Consider the following 14,240-nt stretch of genomic DNA (forward strand, 5'->3'; position numbering starts at 1 on the left):
ACGCAATGTGGATAAGGTATTAAAATCTGTTACATACATAAGACAAAGTAACAACTCTGGGTCCAGGCAGTGATCTCTTCAGGACAGTGCAAGAAAACCTAAAGAAAATCTGTGTGACCGGTTCTGGCCCTCATTGCTGCTAGATCTGCTCTTTTCTCTGGAGAGAGCCTTTTTTTCACCTGTTGGTCCATATTGTATGTATGAAGTTATTTATTACACAGATCTAACAAGAACTATACCTTGGCCTGACTGCTGAAATACTGGAAGGAAAAATATTGAGATCTTGCCATAGACATGAAGAATAATGTGGGACTGGATAAACCATATCCAACTTGTTATTGTTTTATTTCTTAAGAAGCTTTATAGAGCTTATTTCTTAAGAAGCTTTCCAGCAGCATTCTTATGGGAAAAAAAAAAAAAAAAACCCAAACAGAGGGAAGTTGCTCTGTTGGTGGTCACTGCTGGTGAAAAGTCCAAAAATCTGTCTGAGAATGAAGGCAGAGACAGCCCACACAGGTCTGCATGCTTCTAATACACACAAACGTTATCGATTATATTGCAGTGTGCAAATATGCTAAAAATGTATACTTTGTTTATACAAACTCATGTTACTGCTGTGGTAAAAAATATTTGGGAAGGCAGTTGAACTTGTGAACGCTTACACTTAAGACTCTAGTTACATTGTTGAGATTCACATTTTCTGCCTAGTTATAATTTATAAACATTGGATTTAGTCAGGGAAGTCTTCATACAGCTTAACTGTAATTTCCTGCGGTAAATGGAGTCTGATGAGTGAGGATATGAAATCTTGGAAAAGTTTAGTCATTCTAAGGAAGGCTGTCCCGCTTGATGTAGTAGAATCGGTATAATTTTGTAAGAAAGATTGGCAGTTTGCTAATTCCCTGTCCAATCCAGAGTGAAAAATACCAAGTGAGGGGCTTGCACTTGAAAGCAAATGGATTTTTGCCCTCCTAATATGATGGGATCAGGCTCTGAATCTAAGCAGATGTGGAAATATCAAGTGTCTGACTGAGGAAATCACTTCAGCCTATACATAACTTCAACCATGTGCTCGAGCCTAACTGAAGGCTTGATTTCAGTTGAAATCATGGACTAACCATGAGCTGAGGTGCTTTGCAAAATCAGAGCCCAAACGGTACATAGTAATTAAAAAGAAGTTCTCCTGTTGCAGCCTAGGAGCTGAATTTAGCTAGCATATTTCAGCAGAGAACTTTTCCCTGCCCTACCAAATCTAATGGAGTCTACTGCCAAAGTGATAAAATGACATTTCCTGACATGCATGTATCAAATGAATGCCTGTAACAAAAATTATGTTGCTGTGGAGCTAATGTTTCAATTTTTTGAGAAGCATTATTTCTGCCCTTTTGATGGCACCTTACAGGGGTCTGAGTGCACTTGTGGATTCTCCTTTCAAAAGTGCCAGCTAAGCCTATAGGATAAAAAAAAAACCCACCTGCATATTGTTTGCTGCTGGTGAAAGAAATACCTCAAGTTTTGAAAATCAAAGAGATTTTAAGCTAATTTCTTCGCATGTTTTTTCAGTCTGTCAATGAGTGTGTGGTTCTCGGTTTTCAACATAGCAAGCATATTCCCTGCAGAAAACACAGGCAGCAGTCGCAGGCTCTCCTGGGACTCTCTTCTATTACAAGCCTCGGGAGTGGCAGCCGAGAGCTATACACATCCAAACTGCAGCTAAGCAAAGGATTAAAGTCCGTCATCTGACTGACATGTATCCCTGCAGCAGCTGCAGCACACAGGGCGGTAGAAATGAACCAACTTTTGTAAAACATGTTGTGCAAGATCCTCGGCTGCTTAAACAGCAGTTTCTCATTGCCCTGAAACACTGCACTTTCCCAAAGAGCAACAACTTTCCTAAACATTTGTAGGCCGATCCAGGGCCATGAACATGCATCAGCCTGACTCAAACCAAATAGAGGATTTTGCCACAATTTATAAAAGATGTGGATGATGTTTTACAGGAAAGTTTGTCATCACTGCTGCTTGTGCCGATCATTTCCCAAAAGGCAGCAGGGCTTACTTTATGACTTCTTGTCAGAGGGTCATGAAAATTGAAAACCAAGTCCCAGACTGTGTCTCATATTTAAGGGAGATCACATCCACCTCCGTATATAGCATTGGGCTGCATCAGAAACCTCTAATAGCTGCTTTCTGAAGTAGGGAAAAATTAACCACCCAGTATCCAACCCCTTCTCTCTCTTTGTTCAGTAAGAATTGATCTTGACAAATATGTTGTTTATTGACACAACTTGACTTTCAGGTCCATTGTTCAGTGAAAGGTGAAAGAACGGTTGGTAAAGCCAGAGGAAGTATCAAGGTAGCCAAATAATGACATTATTTTCTGAACAATCTTGTTCTTTCATCCACACTTCTCCAAACCATTCCACAAAACCACCAAGAACGCGGCCACAACTTTGCTACCTGACTCTTCTGTATGTCAGGAAGCCTGAATACTGCAACCAGTCTTTTTTCTGTAATCATCTTCAATTTAGATTTGTGCATACTCCTCTACTTCCCAGTGTTGCTAAACATTTTTGTGGGATGGGAAGTGGAAAAGGAGGGAGAAAGTAGTATTTCATGAATGGTGATGCAATAGAAGTCTACTGGAAAAATATCTTCAGGCATTAGAAGGGGACTCAGGGGACTATATGTCAATACAGACCCGCTTTTGCAGACAGACATGAGTTCACTTGACTGTTCTCCAAGTCAATCAAGTTGAGGTTAGCCTAACACTGAGCTTTAGCTAATAAGCCATGCTAAGAGGTAGAATATATTAACTCAGGCCCGAAGCCAAAGCAGAGTAAATATAAAACTCTGCCTGCAAAAAAAACCCCACATGTAGTTATAAAGTTAGTTTTAATTCCAACTCTGCCGTCAATTTCAAGCATCACCTTAGGCAAATCACTGAATCTATGTCTTGGTTCCTTACTTGCAAAGTGGGGATAGTAAAACTGCGTTTCTCCCAGTCTCCAGACATTAAGAGTGGAAGCTGTTCTGGTAAGATGTTAACGTACACATGTATAAAGACTTGAAAAGAAAATGCAATTCAGTTCTGGCTACAGTGCTGTAAGTAATAATACCTCTCAGTATAGTATTAAGTGCTCTTAAGCAATGAAATTGACTGACTTGTTTTTTATGGTACTCTGCTTGAAATGCTAAACCCACTGAAATACCTTTGCCCAGTCTTGTTCCTCCAATGTCATGCAGATCTCCTCACTTCTTATATCTTGCTGCAGGCATTGCAATATCAGCTAACCACATCTGAAACTCATCTAAGCAAAAAGTACATAAGGAATTTTCAAATCAGTTCTACATAGCTCATTACTTGTGCATTGGGCTTCATCTAGAACTGTATTTCTGATGCACAGCAATCCTTTAAGGGGTTGGGAAACTTCATTAAACCGTCTTACGTTGTTCATGGTACTGCTAGAAAGATGACAATTGAAAAATGCGCAGGAATTCTCTCCTTCTCCCATTTTCCCTATCATTCTCTGTTCTTTTTCCTGCACCTCATTCCCAGTAGAGTTCTCAGTCACCCTTAGGGATGTTACACACATCCTCAGGGAGGACTCCCCATACTTCTGTTTGATTCATTGACCACAGAACTCCCTCAAATCTTCCCCAGCCTCTGCTTTCCCCAACTCTCTGTGAAGAGACAACCCTCCCTTCAGTGACAAAACCTGCACCTCCTCCTAGATACATCGGCTGCTGTTCCTGCAGTTGTTCTTGTCCTTCCACTCCAGCCAGAGCAGAAAAGCAGCAGTCAGCAGCACCAGCCTCCAGCTCTTCCTGCAGGGAACGGCTCCCCCACGCAGGGCACAGAGAGGAGGCTCACGACTAGCTCCTCGCCAAGGAGCACAGCACTCAGTTCCCAAGGCTGGAGCAACACTGATCGCTGTTCCCATTTTTCATACTCTTAACAGGTAATCTGGGGCGGTCTAACAAGAGCTGGTTGTTAAATCCGTTGCAAACTTCCAAGGATGGAGATGCCCCCATTTCTCTGATGACTTGTTCCCACACTGTACTATCTTCCCAGTGAAGAAGTACTCTTCTAGTTTCCCAATGTCCCGAACTGAACCTTCCAAGCTGCAATTTGTGGTTACCGCCCTTTGATATAGCATCTCCTACTACCAAGAAAAAAATTGGCTTTGTCATCTTTGTAACTGCCCTTGAAGTAGTTGTAGGCTACAATTAGAACCTCCCTTAGTCTCTTCCGTGCCAGACTATACACGCCCAGTGCCACCAACCGCTCCTTGTAGGCCACATGCTCCATGCCTCTGGCTGCCTCAGTAGCCTTCTGCTTGACCCTCTCCAGATTCCTCCATGTCCTCCTTGGACTGAACATGCTATTCCAGGTGCAGCCTCACCAGTGCCAAGTAGAGGTGGATAGTAACTTCCCTCCATCTGCTGGCCTTGCTCCTCCCACTACCACTCCCAGCATAGTATGCTATTTGCCTTACTCATGAGCAGAGCACCCAAGACATGGGCTTCTATTCAATTTGGTACCTGCCATAGTCCCCAGGGCCTGTTGAGCAGGGCTGCAACTCAGCCCATTGCATCCCAGCCTGTACAGAGACAGGCCAAGCTCTGCACCTCGCCGTGTTGAACTCTGTGAGGTTGTTCTAGCCCCACTGTCTCATCTATTGAGGTCCCTTGGGTTTGAAGCATTTGGAATGTCAACCACTCCCTGTAATTTAGTATCACCCTCTGCAAGAATTTAAAAATGACAAAACACAAGTGATATTTTAATTCCTTCGGTCACAAAGGAATTTTAATGCTGTCACTCAGCTTCTGGCTGCATTTTTCCCGGTTCTTGTTTGCTCCCATTTGGTCCACAGTCTCACTGAGCTGTAGTCCTGTCCTCAGCCTCTTCTTGGCTGTCAGCAGCACCAGGAGAGGGAGTCTGTGACTACGAGGTTTATTGCCAGTCTCTTGTTTTCTCCCTACGCCCAGCACACTGGCTGGTGGGACTTGCCCCTAGAGCTCCCTGGTGCCTTTGCCTCCCTTCTGCCATCAAAGGCAGAAGACACTAGTATGTCTAGTTCCCTTTTTCAGGTAACTACATCTCCATCTTAAACATTTACAGATTGATAAACTGGTCTGTGCATCAAAAGCTGGATGCTGCTGGAGTTATTCCCACTTTCTTTCCTTACTCCCCCACAATCCTATTTAGCATGGAAATAGTAGTGCATGTATTGTATAGCGGTGTATACTGGACAAAGAGGAGGTGTGAGGCTGTATCAGCTGCAAATAAGCTATGGACCTAGCCAAAGGCTACTGAAATGCATAAGAGGCTTTGGATGTTACATCATGCCCAAGTTAACTTTTGACTAAATTAAGGATTGGATATTTGGTTCTGAAATCAGAAGTGTGCCTAAACATGTGAATGGTTCCACTGAAAGCAGTAGGACTACCTGTGGACTTCACATTACATAGGCGGTTGAATAAAATCACACCTGGATCTGTTTTTCCATTGGTGGCTCCTGAATCAGACTTGTTGCTAAAAGTTTCCCAATGCTGCCACCTATAGAACACATTAAATACAGTTTAACACAGTAGAGAAGAAAACTCGATTAAGTGTTAGATTGTGTGCAGTCAACCCTGGATACGGTTCTAAATCAGCAATGTGCAGGTCTAAAGAGGTACGCTTGAAATCCTGTCTGAGATTCTTAAATATTTCTCAAATATTTCCAAGGATAGTTCTATATATTAACTGTTAAAAGTCCACCTCTGGAAGGCTGCACAAAAATACAGGAACCTGTTAATTCAAATTAAATAATTTGCTCAACAGACTCCTCACATATCTGGAAGGGTGGCAGTGGCAACAGCCAGTCACAGGTTTCTTTCAGAGTGGGCATAAAACACAAAACAGGCTTCACAATCTCCTGCCCCTCTCAGTAATTGTCATAGTGAAAATTCAGGGGTAAATTCAGGAAAAACACATAGGGTTTTAGATGAGAAATGAATCGGGTCAAAAGAGCTATTTTAATTAAGGAGGATGCACAGAAAATCACGGAAAGGTAACAGCTCCATATGGAACTACAGATTTAAGATAAAAAACACAAAGAGGAGAAAACAAGGACAGACAAGAAACAAAATGAGCCTCACTTCAGATAGGATGTGACCAACAGAAAATATTAAATTATCAGAGAGCATCTTCTACAAAAAACCAATGTGTTTTGATACATAGCACTCAAAAAAAGCCTACAGACGTTTACACCTCTTGGTCCAAACACTACTGCTGAAGTGTGAAACAATGGGCAAAGATTAAAATTAATAACTTGCAAGTAGGTAAAACTAACCAGGAAATATGCATAAAAAGCATTTATTTTGAGATTATACACACCTGATACGGCTTTAGAACATCTTTCATGTTTTCTATTTATGGCTTATTCTATATGGTTTTGACTTGGCACATACACACTACCATGTATCATGACTTTTCTTCTGAATGCAGTTAACACAGCTGCAACATCTGCACTGTTAGCATCGCAAAACCTTCCATCTATCCAGCTTACAAATCATCACCTATTGTTTGAGACCTCCTTCATCCAAAGCAACTCTGTCCCAACACCTGAGATCTTCACCATCCCCAGCAACTTACCTTCCTCTTTCTACCTAGGCTGTTTTGATGTAAAGCCCAGCTGTTTGCCAGGCCCCTGTGGTAATTTTAGCAGGGAAAAACAGCCTTGCTAGTGATGTTATACATGAGTGGATGGATAACATGCATTCCCTAGTTGTTCTCTTTATTTCCATCCTTTGAAGCTGCGCCTGGGAGCAGAAGGTGAGAAAATAAGAAAAGTCTGTCACAACCCTTTTCCTGTTTTTCCATGAGGCCAAAATTTTTCAAATGTTGCTTTTCAATAGATTGTTAACTCAGAAGCTTGAGCAAAAGAGTGAAAGTTTATGAAAACACTACAACATAAACTTTGGTAGCACTGGGAGATTTATATTGCTAGATTAAAAAAAACCCAACAAAACCAGAAACATTTGCTTGCTGCAATCACTATAAAACAATACAGTAGTATCTCAAAGGCACTTTCACATTGCTTCAGCATCAACTGCCTGTGTAACTGTACACAGGCACAGTTATGGCAGGTACCCTCGGCAATGGCCTGCAGAGGCATGAAGGGGTCCCCTGCAGAACTAAAGCAGCCTCCCCCAGGTACAGCATACAGCTCACTGGGCTCTGCTCTCTCTTGTGCCCCCTCCTACCATACCTGATTTTTATTGCTCCTTTCATCCTCCCGTGCTCATGCCACATGCATTTCCTCTCTTGCAGGCTTCGTTGCTAAGCAGCCTGAGCTGCAGGCATGGCTCTGAGCCTGCGCTCTCAAGCAGGAGGCTGCAGCAGAGATGCCCCAGGAGACCTTCCTCTACCCTGCAACACCTTCCGCTAACAGGCAGAATTGCTGGAGAGACCAGCAAGTGACATGTAACAGACCTTTTCTGAGCAGGTGGCTTTCACCTCCCTGCTAACAGAAACTGAAAGAGACTGATGTTCAGAATTGAAGTACTCTGAGCTTTACTACTCAGAATTTGAATTAAAATGTGTTGCAACCCCCTAGCTTCAGCTATCAGGTAATTATCTGAGCAGTAACAAGGCCCAATACCAAACACTGCTTTAATCAAAGCTTGTATTTTGAATTACCCTGCAAAAAAAGCCTGGAAGCCAGGAACAGTTTGCAGCATACGCAAAGCACCAGCAACCACCTAAGAACGTTAAGTTACCCAGCACCATACAACATGGCTGGCAGCCACAGACTAGGATGCACTGCATTAGAAGAAAGGCCAGAGTTGAAGGGTGTTTTACCCTTTACAGCTACCTGAGGTATCAGCAAGGAGCTGCAGATAAACAGCAGCTAGACTCAGGGAAGAATAGTTTCCACAGGTCACAGCTGAGGCCAAGGAATATGCAATAATATGCAAAATATATTAAGTATCTTTCTTCCCCCTCACCCAAAATTTCATCCTGCTATTAAGAATTCACATAGCATGGGCTTCTTTTTTAGATCATTTTGGAAGGGAGAGGTAGTATAGCCTCTTCTAAGGCCTTCCTAACACAAATCCTACGTTTATAAGCACACACCAGCTAGCTAAGGACTGTGTTCAGCATTAGCCAGCAGATTTTTTAGCTACAGGTAGGAGAAAAAAAAAACCTGTTCTAATACTGTCTCCTATAAGGAAACATAACACCAACCCATTCAGTGGGTATTCTGTTGCTTCTAGTATTAATACAAATAGCATGTTTAGGAGCACACAGCTTTAAGTTGCCATTTGAGTGTTTCTTTATGACAGCTTACCCCACTAAACTAAATGTATTCAGGGTGGCAAATTGAAGAGTTTCAGGCTGGACATTAGGAAAAGCTTTACCAGAAGCAGCACTGGAACATGTTACACAGACAGCGGTGCATCTCTCTATCCTTGGAGGCCTTCAGGACACTAGAAAAAGTAATTGTCCTGCTAACCTCAGGCTGACAAACTTTTTGCTCACAGGAGAGCTTTGAGGGTCCTTTGAAAACAAGGTTTACAGAGGATGCCACACAACTCCTTTTGGAGAATGTTACAGTGATCACTTTAGTCCATTTAGTCTTCCAGCAGAATATTTTATTCTCATTAAGGACAAGGAAATATCAACCAACAGCTCAATTAACATGACATAGATTAAACAAGGCCTGTTAAGCATTTTCTACTTAACATGTGAAAAAAGAGTCTAAAGACATCTGATGTGTCCAAACTGTTCACATTAAAACTTGAGCTCATCCTTTAGCATAAGCTCAGCTGATGTTGCTCCTGTGTATAGCAAAAGGTGGAAACAATTTAAGTTACCAGAACAGCTGTGTTTAACAAGTACTGAAGCACTGGAGTTTAGACTGCATTTACTGGTGTGCTATTAGACTGCCTTCCTTGCATCTCTTCAGAGTCTCAGGCAGACTTGCAGAAAGCCACAGCAGAAAAACGAACTTCTCCTTTTTCACGTTCTGTAAATTGTCTGCAGATCTTAGCAGAATCCTTGGAATAAAAAAGAAGAAAAACACAGCTGTTTAGATTACCAGAACACACTTGCTGTAGAGTCCAAGTCTTCGCAGCTCCTCTCTGGGACCCACCAACTAAGTTACAAGTTCTTGTGGCACCAATTAATAAATACACTTAACAGATACCTACCTCTATGGCACAATACTACCTTGTTCCATGGTATAAGCAGCACCAACTTGTACAAGTCAGTACAGCCACTACACGCTGAATGCATGCCTCTCACCCTTTTATAAGCCTTGTTTTCAGGTAAACAAGGAGCAAGGGAGAAATCTTACCTTCAATAGCAAGTCATCTGAGCTTGTGCCATGATTCACAGGAAATGGCATACGCCCATCTGTGAAAGAAAGTCCTATCACTCAGTGTACTTAATATTACTTCTGAATTAGCAGAACTGAGCATAGTGGGCCCAAGAAACAAGTACACACACGAAGATACTTGGGAGGTCAGAACAAATTGTCAATACATAGCTTGAGTGAGAAGGGGACTAAGTATTCTCAGCTCTACAGGAGATGACATGCTCTACAAGAGGGCCTAGGCCTTCAGTTAAAATCTTCAAGTGAAGGTACAAATTATGTATTGCTTTCAGAGCCTCAGCAAACAGCTTAACCAGCACCAAGTATCTAGCCTGAGCCCCCAGCAGTGCTGTACAGTGTAATGTAGGCCCAGTTCAACTGCGGAGTTCTCAGACCTTACCCAATTCATACAGATGTCCATCCACATTGACAAACAGGATGAAGTGGAAGTTCACACTGTTGTCCTCAACCTTAGGAGAGACCATTAAATAAATTTGTTAGGTTGAGGAAACCCTAGTACTGCAAACCCTACTTGTGACTACAGGACAGAAGAAATGTCAACAACAAAGCAACAGCAAAGGACTAAAAACTTGATGTCTTTGCAAGACCTCTACAAGGTCAAGCATCAGGAATCCTAATGTACAGTCACATTTTCAGACTGGGTCTGAAACCCAGTTTTCAATCCATGTTTGAAGAAGAAACCTTGCACAAGCATTCACCCATGAGTCACTCATTTCTCTTTCCTCATTAGCTGTAGCAGCTATCTGCCAGACAAAAAGACTGTATTGCTCTACCACCTTCATTAACCCCTTCTCCCAAGATTATACACACTCGTATCTTACCCGACATTGTCCTTCTTGTGCAACTGAATTATGGACTTCTTGTATAGCCTTAAGAGAAAGCAGATACAGGTTACTACATCCTTAAGTGCTGAGAGCCATCAACAGTTTGTGTTGTTCATATACCTTATTATTTGCAAAACGCTTAGCTCTCTCTTCAGGAGACAGATCAGCTGTTTCATCAAGAAACTTCTTCAGGGCAGACCCCTCATCTGCACAAGATGATCAAAGATTTTATTCAGTATAGGTAAAACATCAGTTACAGTGCAGATGCAACCCACAGTAATCAATGCTTGTTGCACTAACTAGGAATCACTGCATTCAGCCTGGAACCATCTCCAGCTTATAATTTATAACTACCACTTGAAGTAAGCTATTTATCCAGAAGCTATTAACAACAATCTACGCAGCCAGAGTTTCAAGTGCTTCAGGGTACTCTGGATACTTGTCTTGGAACTCACTTTCAAATGGGACTTAGCTTTTCTGATTCTCCCCTTGCAGATTTGGCAGAGGTGTTCAGTCCTGTTTTGAAGAAATTTAAGAAAGGTACCGGCTGTAAGGACACTCAAGTATAACTAACAGAATATGGGTAGATGAAATTAAGTTGCCTCACTGCCTTCAAATGAATGCAGGGCTTGCTCATGATAGGCTTACTTTGGTTTTCCAGAATATAAATTAGTAGTGCAGTACTAACATGCCCTGCATTCTAGTCTTACATGAAAGACATGATGCATCATCCATTTCACTCATCAAGACTGTGGTATTTCAGAGAATCCTTTCAAGAAGAGTAAAGCAAAGCTGCTCTCACATAGCCTTCTATATGTGTTTTCCTTTGTATGAGGAATCCCACACCACCCAAAGGGTTCAAGTTCTCTCGGAATAAGGAAATTAAGTTTTCTTTTCCACATCTCTAGTCTTTGAATAGTAAATTATTTCCTGGACTCAATGACAACCCTTTATTGACAAGGACTTGTAATCCTATTTCCTACAAGTTCCCAGCCACCAGTTGCCTAAGCCAGTTTTATATGCTTTTCTATAGGAAGAGAACCATCAAAACTATTACATCTGCAGGAAAAGCCTACTTACAGATTCTTACCATCCTATTCTACTTTCCCAGCAAAAAGAAAGCATGTTTTAGACTGATTTACAGGCTACACTAAGCAAGTCTGTTTACATTAGACGTAGGTGGCATGAAGAACTTAATCTCTTCAGTTGACATCAACAACAATGTCAATAGCTACTTACGGACATGGTACTTCCCAATTACAAACCCAGTCCCCTTTTCCCCTTACATCATTCACTAGGATGATACCTCTGCAGCTACCAGACAGGAGTCAAAGTACATTACCTTCTGCGATTCAGGCAGTAGGTGAAACCACACGCCCCTCTTCAAGAGCTGAAAGACCCACTTACCAACTGAAGCAGTACAGTATGCCTTAACTTGGCCTGCATGAAAGCCCCAGGTCTCTCCAATAACCCATACCCACTCAATCTTCCTGTCATAAAAAAAAGGAAATTCAAGCACTTTTATACTCACCAAGTTTGAGTTTGTCTTTATTATTAGCAACTGCATGTATCAGACCAATTGTCCCGCAGGAGTTACTGACTGTCTGCTTCAGGAAATACACCTTGGAACTGACTTCTTGGTCCTTTATTTTCTCAGTCTGTTGTTTCCTGAAGTTCTCATGCTGTAAACATGGAACTGTTTTAAGTATTTCACCACAGTGATATCCTCTTATTGTGCAAACTACTAGACAAGTGAGTTGTGTAGGAGAATCAATACCAGGACTGGACAAAGATTTACCCAGAAAGTCATCTTTGTGGCACAGGTCCAGGAAAGCATCATATGTCTATACTGGATGCAGTCCAAGACTTAATGGACTACCTGCATGACTCAGTCATATCCAAAGACACTGTTCTCAGCCTCTCCATCTGTTTGGTACACTGGAAATAGCTTGGGGTGGGAAATCATATAATGGATAGGCTCTTTTACATCCCCTCTCAATTGTTTTGGTCCATTTAATGAGACTACTCAGCATGTCTCCGCCATAGTTTGCCTTTGTGCCTTTAGGTTACTTCCCTTCATGAATCCCTTCCCATGAGAAAAGTATATAAACAAATGCAAAACCCATCACTACTGAAAGGCTGTAATCCTTCCTTAAATACCTGTTAAGTATACTTTATTTCAAAGTCCATCTCCTCATCTACTTCCTTAGCATCAAATGGACTAAACGTACTAATCATACAGAAGTAACTTAGGCCTCTCCATATGCAGTGATTCAGCATGGTAACAGAATTGCTGTTCCTCACACTCAAGACTGCTCATGTTTTTTCCTCAGTCTGATGCACAAAGTGTAAGGAGAATATTGGAATAAGAGACCTTTTTTTTGTTGCTCAGTTCATTTTAGTTCAGGCTATTTGGAGGCTGCGGCCAAGCACCCAGCACTTACTACCCACCACCCACCTACAGCCCCAGTGCAAGCCAAACCCACTCCCAACCATCTGATGCTCGGAGAGATGACACAGTTCCTGACCGCAGCCAGCGGGTACAGACATTGCTGCTGACAACAGCCTGCTTTTTACTCCACGGCCACGCGGGCCAGGCGCGGCCTGGTTGGCCTACCGGGGGGACAGCAGAAACCCCGCACGGACGGCACCACCAGCCGCACGGCACCGGGGCAGCCACAGGCTGGGTGCCTGAACCCAGCCCATCCAGCTGGGGCCCGCGGGGCTGCAGCCCAGAGGACCTGTGAAGCAGAGCGGTCCAGGAGGGACCCAACAGCCGCCCCGGGGGCACCGCCCACCGCCTACCTGCTCGGTGAGGGGGAACAGCAGCAGCAGCGCGCAGGCAGGGGCCGGCACGGCACCCAGCGCCTCCTCCTCGAAGCCCAGCACGTCCACGAAGCGCCACCCGGGACCCACCCCCAGGCGGGACAGCACCTGCACGGGGCACAGCGAGCGGGTGACACGGCCGCGACATTCCCCCCCCCCCCCCCGCCCCTCACGGCGGGGACCGGCCGCCCACCCCCCCGCCGCGCCCCAGTGACACAGCACAACGCGCGGCACCGCGGCGCCACCTGCCGGCCGCGCCCAGGCGCCGCCGCCGGCACCACCCGCTCGAGGGGGCGCCCCCGGGGGAGGGCGCGGCCTCAGCGCCGCTCCGCAGGTGCGGCCGCGCCCCGCGCAGCGGTACCGCTCCGCTCCGCTCCAGCCGGCGCGGCCCCGGCAGGGCGGGATGCGAGGGATGGAGGGAGAAGGGGCGGCGCCGGCTCGCCCACGGTGGTCCTGCGGCGGGGACTCACTTTGTTCAGCATCTGGAAGACAATGCGGGGGGAGAGGGGTGAGTGCCGGGGAGAGACGGCGCCCCGCCGCCCGCCCCCATGCCCCCATCCCGCCCCCACGGCCCCGGCCCCGGCCCATCCCCATCCCGCGGCCCCCGGCCCCGCCGCCGCCCCTCGCGCACCTCAGGGTTGATCTCCATCGGTTGCCAGGCCATGGCTGCAGGGAGCCGGGAAGAAGGCAGGCTGCGCCCCAGGCACGACGATGTCCCCCGCAACACCTCAAGCGCAACCCCCCGCTGCCGTCGACGCTGCAGCGCGGAGCCGCCCACCCGGCTCTTATATAGGGGTGGGCTGGCCCACTCCGCGCCGCGGCGGGGGGAGAGGGAGGAGCAGGGCACGACCAAAGTGCGGGGGGGGGGGGGGGCGGCGGCGGGGGGCGCGGCGGTGTCAGACCGGGCGGGCGGTCGCGCCGCGGAGCGAAAGACCCGCGGTCGCGGGGAGGGGTCGGTGTCTGTGAGCCGCAGGGCGGGGGGGGGCCCGGCCGCGGCTGCGGGGGGGCCGGAGGCACTGCCCGACTCCGAGTCCCCCTTCCTCCGCGGGAGCTGGGAGGACCCCGGCCCGCCTTACGTCGGTGTGGAGAAAGTGCTAGAAGCGGCGGGGCCGAGGTGGCGGCAGCGGCCCCCTGCCCGGCCCGGCCCGGCCCGGCCCTGCCCCTCGCCCCTCGCGGGGCCGGGCGGCAGACATCACCGGGG

At 45.7% G+C, this 14,240-nt stretch overlaps 1 protein-coding gene across 1 annotated transcript; it reads right to left on the bottom strand.

Annotated features, from left to right (window-relative positions):
* Positions 1 to 8,624: 8,624 nt before the first annotated feature.
* Positions 8,625 to 13,812, bottom strand: UCHL1 (ubiquitin C-terminal hydrolase L1). The gene is made up of 9 exons (XM_069791149.1): positions 13,671 to 13,812; positions 13,510 to 13,521; positions 13,019 to 13,147; positions 11,745 to 11,895; positions 10,334 to 10,419; positions 10,211 to 10,258; positions 9,769 to 9,838; positions 9,351 to 9,409; positions 8,625 to 9,051 (listed from the first exon to the last, which is right to left on the bottom strand). The coding sequence occupies exons 1-9, from the start codon at positions 13,701 to 13,703 to the stop codon at positions 8,965 to 8,967; spliced, it is 675 nt and encodes a 224-aa protein (XP_069647250.1). The 5' UTR covers positions 13,704 to 13,812; the 3' UTR covers positions 8,625 to 8,964.
* Between the last annotated feature and the right edge of the window lie 428 nt (positions 13,813 to 14,240).

The sequence above is a fragment of the Haliaeetus albicilla genome, chromosome 1, assembly GCF_947461875.1.
Source record: "Haliaeetus albicilla chromosome 1, bHalAlb1.1, whole genome shotgun sequence".
Classification (NCBI taxonomy): Eukaryota; Metazoa; Chordata; class Aves; order Accipitriformes; family Accipitridae; genus Haliaeetus; species Haliaeetus albicilla.

Bases quoted from the DNA above. Each gene is read 5' to 3' on its own strand.
- UCHL1 (XM_069791149.1), bottom strand. From the start codon at position 13,703: ATGGCCTGGCAACCGATGGAGATCAACCCTGAG. The intron at 10,259-10,333 runs GTATATGAACAA...CTTTCTCTTAAG, and splicing joins AGCGTTTTGCAAATAATAAG to GCTATACAAGAAGTCCATAA. The intron at 9,410-9,768 runs GTAAGGTCTGAG...TTTCTTTCACAG, and splicing joins TGGACATCTGTATGAATTGG to ATGGGCGTATGCCATTTCCT.